The sequence below is a fragment of the Bactrocera latifrons genome, unplaced genomic scaffold (genome assembly GCF_001853355.1).
Source record: "Bactrocera latifrons isolate USDA-ARS-PBARC rearing strain unplaced genomic scaffold, ASM185335v1 scaffold_42, whole genome shotgun sequence".
NCBI classification, from domain to species: Eukaryota; Metazoa; Arthropoda; class Insecta; order Diptera; family Tephritidae; genus Bactrocera; species Bactrocera latifrons.
In genome coordinates, this window is record NW_017537068.1 from 651,801 (window position 1) to 664,071 (window position 12,271).

Consider the following 12,271-nt stretch of genomic DNA (forward strand, 5'->3'; position numbering starts at 1 on the left):
TGGAAGGACCAAGTGGAGAAGGACCTGGCTTCACTTGGAATATCTAATTGGCGCCACGTAGCGAAAAGAAGAAACGACTGGCGCGCTGTTGTTAACTTGGCTATAATCGCGTCAGCGGTGTCTACGCCAATCAAGAAGAAGAAGATATTTTTGGCCTATGAAATCGACCAGTGTGCAACAAGATTAATTAAGTTTCATTTTCAAGATTCTCTGCTGGCAGTCATTTCAATCAATGAAAAACATTACGTTATGATACTACTACAATTTTTAGATAGAGCTTTAAATAAGTTGAGAAAAAATATGGTTTAAGCTTTATAAAGATGAAAGACAAAGCTAAAAATTTGGAAAAAGAAGCTACAAAAATTCCCGAAGGCTTAAATCCTGTGGTGATTCAAAATAAAATAAACTCATGATTAATAACAATAAATATTTCTTATCTATTAGGTTAGAAGAAGAAATAAATAACTGGATTGAAGACAATTACTTGATTGAATAGGAACCCACAGAAGAAAATAATTGTGAATTTGAATTTGAACCTGAAGGTGAAAATAAACTAGAACGCATTAGTTCATCCGAAGCGGTATAAATTTTATAATATATAATGGGCAATTGTTGAGAGAGTTAGAATACCAAGATGAATTTGCTGGCGAAAACGCCGAATTGAATTCAGCCAAAAATTAGAAACCATTTTTTTTTTAATTGGAAAACAAAGTATAATACATATGTATATGTACATGATAGATGATCCTTCTATTCTTTCACGAAAGAGATTGCTCTAATGATTAAATAAACTGGTCATGAATCACTAGATAGCAAACCACAGAATGCTAATATTATATTTTGAATTACGTATGCAAGAAAAATGTATTACTTCTGATTATCACTTTTGTGAGATTAATAGTACAAGTTTATTATGGAAAGTAAGTCGAGTAGTTGCAGTAATGATCCTGACAAGTTTTGTTATATATGCGGCGAGTATATAATGAAAAATCAACATTGTAATTCGCTTGTATTCTGCTTATTTTGGTATTGAAATTGGAGAAACGAGAACTGATATGGTAAATTTGACTGATATTTTCGTATTAGCTCACAAAATATACCCTAAATCAGGTTTAGAATCCTAGGCACCAAAATGAGTGTAGGCCAGTGTTATCAAATCAAGGAGTTTGGCCACAGGCTCATAAAAATTAGCCGTATGGAATATAAATATCGCCTTTGTGGTGCTTCATGCTTCATGACTGTGAAAAGGAAATAAGTATAATCATTAAATTTTTACAATATTTTTATTGAAAACAATTGTTTAGCTATATTCTTGTGACCTTCCATTTTTTAATTAACTTTTGTTAAATAATTCTTTAGAATCGTGTTTCCCAAACTTAGAAATTGTTTTGCGAATTTACTTATCTCTCTTGATTACTAACTGCAGTGGCGAACGATCTTTTTCAGCATTAAAATGTATTAAGAATTAATTAAGGTACACGATGGGATAAAAACGTCTTAATCATCTCACTTTGTTGGATATAGAGCATGACTTGATATTGAAGGTAATATCTCTAAATTTGCCTATAGTAAATCCAGAAAACTTTATTTGTAACACTTTTTTTTTAATTAATACCCTAAACTTGAGAATCTATAGCAAACCAAGGGCCCCTTGACAGAATTTGCTACAATCACCGCGGTAGTTTAACCCGGCACTGTTTATAGGTGAAACTGATGAATCTCGACAGCTTCTTTTTCGGGAGCGACAAAATTTTTGCCATGCCTAGATTTTTCACAGTGTAAGGCCAAGTTAATATAAACTGCCATGACTAAGCAATAAATTAAAATATAAAACTGTAATTTACACAGGAGATAGAAGTTGCAAAATTTTGGAAAAGTGGGCGTGGTCCCGTCCTGTAATGTGTTTAATGTAAATTTCACCTAAACTACTAAAGCTACAATAACCAGACTTTCCAAACTCAAATATTATACGAACTCCTATCGACATTGTAAAAATGGGTGAAGTCGGAAGATAATCCCGCTTCTTCCCCAATTTAACGGTATTAAAATTTTATTTCCGAGATGGTATCAGAGGGCTTTATGAGAGCCGTTGCTAAAATTGGACGATGGGCGTGCTAGCGCCCACTTTTTGGTGAAATCCCATATCTCGAGAACCGACTTAGGCATTCTTATCACATTCCTATATCACAGTGCGAAATTGCGAAATCGGACTACAACCACGCCTACTTCCTTGCCTGACAATAATATCTGTCTGTGTATCACACACGACTTGAATCGAGTCAATACTTCCCCGAGCTCCCATATACCTAATAGAAAGATTTTCGAACTTCCAGGTGATTTTATGCTGGATATTTCGGCCAATAATTGAGTTATACTCGTAAGTATAAAAGTATTATTGGGTGAAGATTTAATCGGCGGCCATCGCTGTGCTGTGTTTGAGAGCGCTGAAAAAGTAAGAAAAAATTAGTTCTTACTTTGAGAGCTATGTACACCCCCAAGACGTCATTGTAAACGAGGCAATGTCAACCCGAATATCTTGGGTCACATGGTCATTCATTACCCAAAATAAATATAGAGTTGATGGCCGGTAATAAAATGATTTTCGTCTCAGCACTCGACTTTAAACAGTAAAGGGTGGATATTTTAATGAAACTAGATGGTCAACTTTCTTAAAAATTAAAAAAAAACTAATAGGAATGAAATTGGTGTAACTGGTTGATCACATCCACATCAACGCAATGGATTTAATTTAGCCTTTCCGGCCTTTTCCGGTCGAGTTCTCTGAAGAAGTTTCCCGGGCTTTGACTCTTGAAAGTTGCAAGAATATAAAATTTTCAGTTACTCTCGAACTGAGCCCCTTCTTAATTTTTTTGTTTTTCTGTTTGAAGCACATTAATATTAGAAAAACTTCTGTCCCATTATGCGATGGAACTGTCTGTATAAATGATTACCGTAACGGCTGAGTTGATTTAGCAATCTTCGTCCATTTGTTCGTGTCGTAAACGTCCTTTTCCACCCATGGAAAGCTTTTTTATTGGACGAGATATTTTCACGATTTTTGGCATGGAGTTTTGTTCAAGGCAACTGTACAATCTGCAAAAAAATTACTGAAACTTTACCGTTTAATGCAAACCCTTGGCCTATTACGTTTTCATATTTAATTAACTTGAAAAAATAAAAAGACGTATTAGTATTATTATCATTCTAACACAATCAATTATTATCTTTATTATAGGAAATAAATTATATGATTTTAGTAAATACTTTTCGCATACAATAAAAATCGTTTGTATAAGTGTAAAGTTAAAAAATTGTATAAAATCTGGAATGAATCTGCAGCAAAAGTTCAGATAACAATTACTAATAATTTATGTATAACAAACTATATAAAAAATACATCCATTGTTTTAAAGCCCTGATTTCATTTTAAAGGTGGTTAGTACTTTTATCCCTTATTTATTGTCCAGCAATCTGCAAAATAACGAATTCACGCAAATAAATTACTATTAAAAGACAATTTTCACTACTTAAATAAAAACTTACGACAACAAGATGACCACCCTTATCACGTACGATGCCTGGTTCGCCACCGGTCTGAATATCGATAACGCCGCCCTTGCCTTTAACCACATGGTGCTCCAAGCTGCAGAATTACATAACGCATTGTTAATATAATTATAACTGTGTATGTATAAATAAAAAATAAACTTACGAATCGCGGCTAACGATGCTAAATATATTGGCTGTGCCGACTGTGTCCACTACGATGGTGCCAAACTCAACGATATATGGTATTTCCAGTATTAAATCGCCCTTATCTTTCTTCAACTCGAGTGGTATACGTATGACCAGCAGGCTGTCACTATGATTTGTGACAACAAAATCGATTTTCTCCAATGGCAAACGATGTTTCTGCTTGTAGCTCTTACCATCTAAAACATAGAAGGCCTTGTTGCTAAGCAACACGAAACGTTCTCTCGGCTTGTAGCCGTGACGATCGTATTTTGTGCATGGCGATGCATATTTCAGGCTCTCACTATTCAACGAATTGGCAACAAAATTATTGATTTCTGCTGCGTGTTCCTTGAGTATACGATCGTTCTGGAACCAATATGGCACACTGGCCAAGTAGTTAGCCTTCTTGTCTTTGAACAGCTTCTCGGCCAGCACCTTCAACTCGAACTGGCGTTTGCGTTCGCTCGACAAGCTTAAGCGATATTTGCGCGCCAAATGCAAACGGTGCAAGCGATGCAGATAGGTGGATGCCTCCTGACAGTGTACCGGTGCGGAAGGCCAACTTTGATCCAGAACTTTGGTGGGCAGCTGTTTGGCCAGACGCAATAGCCACATACGTTTCATGTTTGCAATGAATTCGTCATTGTAACCATTCGGTGCATCGTTGCGTGTAATGAAACCTTTGATGAAAGCGCGTATCTTGGTGGCTGCATCACGTCGACGCTGGCGCGCTTTTATGGCCAAGTAACGACGGCAATATGATTGTAATGTAATGATTTGCTCGCGTAATTTGAGGTATTTTCGACGTTGTACAAGACCCTTCCATCGCGATTGTATTATGGCAGCAATGTCGTGTTTCTTAGCTTGGAAGGCATCTTCTGTGTCAAATAGTGTCTTGGGGAAGCGTATGAAAATTTTCGTTTCACCCAAACGATAATCGTCGGGACCATAGTGTAAATCGTTGGCAAGTATGCGCACTCCTTCTTTAGCTGAACCCTTGAAGTTCGGCCAGGTGGTTTTGCTGAGCGACTTGTAGCGGTTGAGGAACGTTTCATAAGTTCTGTTAATGAACAGAGTTCGATAAATTATGTAAAATATATATATCAATAATTTATGGTACAGGATATATGCGGTTAAGTTCGAAATGTATGAAGTAAGAAAACCAAAACCCGACCTTATTTACCAAAACAGTCCGCAAAAGAGAAAGAGTTTATAAAATGATCTATTCCTGGATCATTGAACAAGTATATACATATACTCTGCCTCAAAGAAAATCCTTATGACACTAAATTCATTGCTGTAAGCTCTTTTAAATCTACTTACTAATCAACATCTATTTTCAATGGTTTAAATCCGTTAAAAAAAGAAATTACTGAACTTTTCGTCCATGCCTAACATTGAAACTTATAATTTCTTACTACTGAAATAGATTTAGAGTAACTATTAAAAAAACAATGTACAAAACAGAACAAAAGATTCGCGGATAATTTATAATAGATGCAGAGCTCTTGTTGCAATAGACGTTTTCTGAACCAAATCTGAATAACCTAACGGATTAAAGTCTTACGTATTCAAAGCATACGTTTATGCGTTGTTAAAGGAGAAAATTAAATGAAGAAAAGCAAAAAAAAAAAAAAACAAAAACAATCTCTCTATCAATTTCATTAAATCACCCTTCCATCTAACCATTTCTTTTCGTCGAAGACGACTACTTTTTATTGGTTTGGTTGAAAGATGTAGGTGGTACAAATAACTGATAAATATTTACGACCAACCTGCGATAAGCGAAACCAGCACGGCGTACGCGCAAATTCTCCATCAAACCCAAATACTTCACTTGATGCAGAACCAGTTCATCGTCAAAGATTCCTGGCAGTTGCTGATCGTTTGGCTTGATGCAACGTATATAAGATGGTTCCTTGCACATAAGGATCTCCATAAGATTATTCAAGGAATTCCTAAACTGTGTGATAGCCGTGTCTGGGCGTTTCTTGTTCTTATACTCTGCCGCTGGGAAACAAGAGCGTATAATTTCATTATCTGATTTACTCATCGTCTCCTTCAAGTCACGGAATAAAAGATCGTTATTTTTATCGAGGAAACCGTTAACATTGTAAGTGACATCTCCAGCATAGTGCACCAAACGGAATTCATCACGTCCCATTGTCTTTTGCACTTGCGTTGAAGATTTCTCATGACAAATGTAATGCGGATGTTTTGACAGTTTATCGGTGAGTTTAGCCAAGAATGTGATATCAGTGGGTTCACCTGGACGCAGACATTCTTCATCCAATATAGATATGATACCCTTGTATTTCTCCTCAATCAAATTGCAAATGACTTTGTTGTCGAAATACTCGACTGACACCCATTCAATGCCTTCGCGACGATATTCATCCTGTTCAGATTTCAATGTGAGCTCAATAAACAATTGCTGTAGCTTCTCATTGCAAAAATTAATGCAGAATTGTTCGAAACTATTCTTCTTGAAGATCTCAAAGCCATAGATATCTAAAATACCTATCACATTGTTGAGAGCGCCGCGCAAATCCTTAGCCTGTAGCGAAATATTTAAGCGCTGCACCAGCCAAGTGAACAGACGATCATAGATGGCCTTTGCTAGCGCATCGCGTGCATAAATGGCCAAATCACGGTTCAAAGGCGAAGTGACCACATCGCCACGTGCATCGATTGTGCGATTTGTAAGCGCCGCGTGCAAGTCCTTCTGATCTACATTTAGCAATTTGGCGATCGTGGTGACGGTCGCGGATTTTTCAACCTTCGCAATGCCTTCGGCTTCGGTGAAGCTCACATTGCCCAAATGCAAGACACTAGCTATAATATTGAATATTTCATTTTGCTCAGACTGCTTGAAGTCGATAACGGTCATGGCCTGTTGCACCACCTTAAAATCGCCGGCATCGTCTATGCCCTTTACCACACCATTTTGCTGCAAGTATAAGTTAGGATTAATAAATTTTCTTCAAGTTCTTGTTAAAAGTAATGCTTACCCCGTCGCTTAGGTAGTTATAATGGTCCAAAGAGCGTGTCAGCTCCAGCTGCTTCAATTGCTCTTCACTAGCGCCAGCCAGCAGTTGATAGAAAATATGAAAATTACGTTCACCACCATTTTGATTAACCACACGTGATTTCTCCAACAAATAATTGAGAATGTGTCCACCGATCGGTGTACCGTAAAAGTCGAATTGTATATCCATATATTTGCCAAAACGCGAAGAGTTGATATTGCGATTGGTTTTCGCATTTCCGAAAGCTTCCAACACCGGATTACTTTTTAGTAATTTTTCCTTAACACTTTCAACAGTGAACTGATGACCGGAGCAGGCCGCAATGTATTGCAATACCTTCTTGGATGCCTCAGTCTTGCCAGAACCACTTTCGCCTGAAAAATGAAAAAGTGAATACAAACTGTCATCTTATACTATATAATACTAGTTAGTACGAAATTTTTAAAACAAAAATAAATGAATTCAAATTAAATTTGCATTTGGCCTCTCTCAGAAACTCAATGTCCTCTTCGTGAAGAATTTATGTATGCAATTTGCTTGAGATATTATAATACCTTTTGTAAATACAAAAGATTCCTTTCAAAACTTTAGCTAAATGCTATAGTTTTCCGATCTGAACAATATATTCGGAGCACTTCATTCCGATCGTTCAGTGTGTATGAAAGCTATATGTTATAGCGCTTCGATCTGAACAATTTCTTTGAAGATTGCGCTGATGCCATGGAAAACAACATATGCCAAAGTGGTGAAGATATCTCGTAAAATAAAAAAGTTTTCCATACAAGCACTTCATTTCGGTTCCGATATCGGCCGTTAGTGAGAAAAGAACAGGTGCAAAATTTCAAATCGATATTTCTAAAACTGAGGACTAGCTAAATCAACTCCATTCATCAAGCTGATCAATTAGATATGTATATACTTCATAGGGTCTATGGCGTTTCTTTTTGGAAATACAATAGGGGGATTCTCTTGCTCTTCTAAGATTACACGATCACACAAAATGCTAAAAGTCCTATAACGAAATGTGCAAGGGCACGAGAGCACCCATTGCAGAATCTAGTGATATATGAACAGCTGATTCGGTCAATTCATTGTAAATGATTATTGTGCATTGTCGCACCTTCTGCTTTCATTTCGACAACTTAACGGCGAAATATGTCTTTATGTAATGACAGCTAATACAGGGTTGCAATTATAGTTTTACGTGTCATTGCACGAAAATAGACATGGGTTTTATTCTGACATATTTTGCAGTCATTGCAAATATTGTCTGCGTTTGTTGTTGTGCCGTTGCACCAAGTGGAAAATTCTGCGATTCGTGCACCGTGCAAGGGCAAGGGAATACTCCCAATTCGTTACAAATATCGTTGCAAATTGAATATCGATTACCTTGTTCAGGGTAAAACAAAAAAAAAAAAACAATTATTTCGATTACATTTAGTTTTACTTTTTCCGCCTAGAACGTACTATAATTTTTGGCAGTTTAAGCATATCATTTACTACGAGAGAGCCAGTATTTTATTTGTTTCGAGGATTTCGAGGATTACTAGGAGAATTTTTGAAAAATATTTATAACTTTCCTGCATATCTAAAGTTATACATTTTGATAAAAATCTAATCGAACAATAAATATATATATGTTCATATGTACTTATTTATAAACAAATTTTTAGCTGACGAAATTATTGAAAAATATTTAGTCGACAATATTCGGCACAATTACTTGAATGCAGTGTAGTTTTTTGCCGGTGTTTTTGAGAAAACTCTGAAATGTACTTGTGGAATGAAAATATGCATAATTTTCCCTTTTTTGGTATTCCACAATGGTATGATGACGCTAAGCTTTCAAATCTTATCTTCATAATTTTATTGGAATTTTAGTTTGTGTAAAAACCAGTATTGCAGAGTGGCGTAATCGAAGATAAGTGAGTCGATATCTTCGAAGGAAATACTTGGAAATTAGTTACAGCAAAGTCAGTTGATCGGTTTGATTTTATGTTATGTTTTGAGGTTTTAAGATTTATTTCCAACCTCAATATATAATCAGATTTTATTTCTAGCATTATTAATAATTAGCTTACCGGAAATTAGAACGCATTGGCCTTTATTCTCTTCAATTAATGACCGGAAGGCATTATCCGTTATTGCGAAACTGTTATCGAATAAATAAAAATATGTATAGATTATTTATAAATTCATTTATGAGACTTTTTTATTAATATATTTGCTATAATTATAACTGGTATAAAGGAGATTATGAGTGATTGGAAATAGTTAAGAGGGTTGCTTATTACTTTTCCTGCTGCAGACATTCCGCAAAGGTCGTCCAAAGTTACTTATTGTAATAGGAACTGTTGGCGAATTTTTTTAAACGAGATTTTGAGGAAGCGAAGACAACTCTTTTTTACAGATCACAACAATTGTTATTGGATTTATCAGGGATCTCTCTCAAAACCTCTTAGGGTTATCGGCATTAGTATGTTGAGTAAACTTGAGTAAACTATATATACACCAATGGCTATCCTTGTTTAATCTTGTCATTAATCTCAGTCATTTTTGGTTTGTTAAAATCCGATTGTTTTCCATATTTTTAACATATTGAATATACTGATAAAATTGTTTGTCATGTTTTTGTGCTTTCGTATCAGGACGAAACGTTTTTAGATGTCACAAGGGTCGGTTAGGGTATTCTGAATTATTTTTAGCGATTGAAATAGTGTATTGATGATCATGGATCAGATTTTGAAGTATTAAAATATTTTTTTAAATATTGTTCATAATAACTTTCGTTATGTTTGTCTAGAAGTATTAATGGCAACCTCGTATAATTAATATTAAGCTTAAACTTACTCCATATATTTGCGTTTTATGGTTTCATAAATGAAATAAAAACATCATTGCCGGCAATAAAACCATAATATTCCTATTCAATGCTATTTATTTTATGATTTTCTACTTTTTTACTATTTTATACTAGTCTATACTGTATTCAATATTTCTAGAATAAACGCCAATACTTACACATGTGGTGGTATCTCGTAGAAGTGTTTGTTGCGATACTCTTTGATATCGTCATCACCATAGATTGGCAGTTGTTTATAAGGGTTAACTGATATAAGTACTTGACCGATATAAGTCTGAAAAAATACGAACAAGAAAGAGAAAACAAATTGAGTTTTATCAATATTCAAAAACATAATTAACAATAAAAATTATGTTTTATTCAGTTTTATTACTATTAATTAAGAATTAAAAGTGTTTTTATTGTCGTTTTTATATCATAATAGTAATAAGTACTTGCGGGCTTCAAATTGTTAAAAAGGAGGGCATTATCAGATGCAATCCTATATCTCATAACAGTAGAAAAAGCGGAGATGAAACTATTTAAGTATGTACAGTACATGAATTAAGACTTAAAGCGACACAATTAAATTTAATTTTATGAATTTCTAGAAAAATGCCACGTGGAATTGAATTATCAGATGGGGAGCGTTGATTGATTAATGGACTTAATCAACTTGGTATGAATAAATAACTAATTTTGTGAAAAATCCAGATAACTATGGTGATACTTAGCGTATTGGTCGTATAGGTACCGTTGATGACAGGAGCAAACGGCGCATTTAGCAGTCAGCTGCCAATAACCACAAGAGTTGCAGACAAATAAAAGCGGAATTTGGTCTAGATCTGATGTGTGCATCAAATAATAAGAAAATGTGTATGCCTCAAATATAAAAACCGAATTCCTAAGCCATTTCCAAAGCAACGTCATAAAAATGTAAGATGTATTGTAATTTTATTTGGGCAGACCAGATGGTATTTATAAAGAATTTGAGACGATCGCGGAAGACATGCTTATCCCCGTTTATTTTTTTATTGTACTAAGGAATACCAATACCAAGTTTCATCGAGAAATAAATTATCTAAATTTTTATTCAAGTTGCAGCTTGCAATGATGGACGGACATACAGACAAATCAACTTTTCTCGTCATCTTGATCATTTATACATATATATATAATTATTATATATATCTATAACCTTACTTATATGGTTTTAAGTGGTTTGTACAACCGTTAGGTGAACAAAACTATAATACTCTGTAACAACTGGTTGCAAAAGTATAAAAATGCCTTTTTGATTGAGTTTAGATCATATTATATATGGTTGTATGATATGTACATACAATATAAATAAAATATGGAAAAGCAAAATATAACAATTCAACAAAGTAAGTATAGTATCAATAATATAAGTTAATAAGATACCAATTTTGCTTGCAATCAATTTGGTTTCTTAAAATAATTCACACTGAATTCTTACGCGAAGTTATTTTTAATATAAAGTAAGTATTTCCACGGATTTGAATTTTGCAAATTACGAGAGAATAAAATATTGGGTTACAATCGATCATAGCACTTTCTTACTTGTTTTATTTATTTTTAATTAATTCATTTATTTTAAGAGCTGTTTATTTGCAGTGTCTATCTTCTTGTTTTCTTATTTTTTTGCCTTTGTTCTTCATTTAAATACCTTGTATTTCAATTGATTGGTAAATATAAATGTTGCCACTAGTGTTTACCCACTTACATAGATTAGGTTCTCTTGGAAACGTTTGCGCAAATTTCCAATAAATGCCTCTTCACTTTGAATGTTCTCGAGTAGCACAAAGTCTTGTACACCAGCGCGATCACGATCGTGCAATCCGCGCTCCATCCTGTGTCTTGTCGGTGACTCGCTGTTGAAAAGGAAATGGGAAAAAAAGAAAACAATTATATAAATATAGTACTAAATATATTTAAAAATAAATTGTTGCAATACTTTAACAAGTAAGAAGCTGCTAAGTTCGGGTGTAACCGAACATTTGAAGATTCAAATCCCGGAAAATTCTTTCAGTTTACTGTATAGTATATTAAAACATATTGCGAAAAAAATCAACATCCCTTATTCGAAGAAATCGTAAATAAAATACGATCATATGATGCCAACTCGGCAGAAGAGGATGTGGAAAACAATAACCAGAGGAGCCGACTTCATTTTATGAGGTTTAGTCTAAGGTATACACCAATTCTAATATAACCAGCGCTAAACCACAGAATTTTAACGAAAACTTGTTCATTTAGTTTTATAAAAATATCACATTTTGACCAACCTGAACGGTTAAAAGTCAGGTAAAAATCTTTATATGGGGTATATTAGAGCAAAGTAAGGAAAGGGGTGATTGCATTGCATTGTTCACGTATATTTGAGACCATATTTTCAAGCAATATTTTGTATAAAATACGTATAACTCACATATTGAACGACATATTGGGCATATATGTAACTTGTTAGAAGAGCTAAAATAATTATAGGTAACATATCGGAGTTGGAGGTAATATTTTTTTTCTCTTTTTGCCAATAACACATACCACCAACATATCAATACTAATAAAATGCTCTCTGGTCTTTTTCAAGATACCTCATATACCATCACAAATCTATATAGAGTAAAGTCTGGATATTCGA

General features: G+C 34.4%; 1 protein-coding gene and 1 long non-coding RNA gene across 2 annotated transcripts; one reads left to right on the forward strand and one right to left on the reverse strand.

Moving 5' to 3' along the window:
• Nucleotides 1-3,253: 3,253 nt before the first annotated feature.
• On the reverse strand, nt 3,254-11,501 carry LOC108972738 (myosin-IB; the record flags this gene model as incomplete). Its single annotated transcript, XM_018939496.1, is given in 8 exon segments — nt 3,254-3,471; nt 3,544-3,643; nt 3,713-4,795; nt 5,511-6,685; nt 6,747-7,138; nt 8,846-8,916; nt 9,786-9,901; nt 11,354-11,501. Coding segments are annotated over 8 exon segments (3,100 nt in total), but the record flags the coding sequence as incomplete, so codon positions are not given.
• Nucleotides 10,032-10,644, forward strand: LOC108972739. Its single transcript, XR_001993659.1, has 3 exons — nt 10,032-10,152; nt 10,218-10,285; nt 10,341-10,644. It is a non-coding gene; the product is annotated as an uncharacterized LOC108972739 (long non-coding RNA).
• Nucleotides 11,502-12,271: the final 770 nt, after the last annotated feature.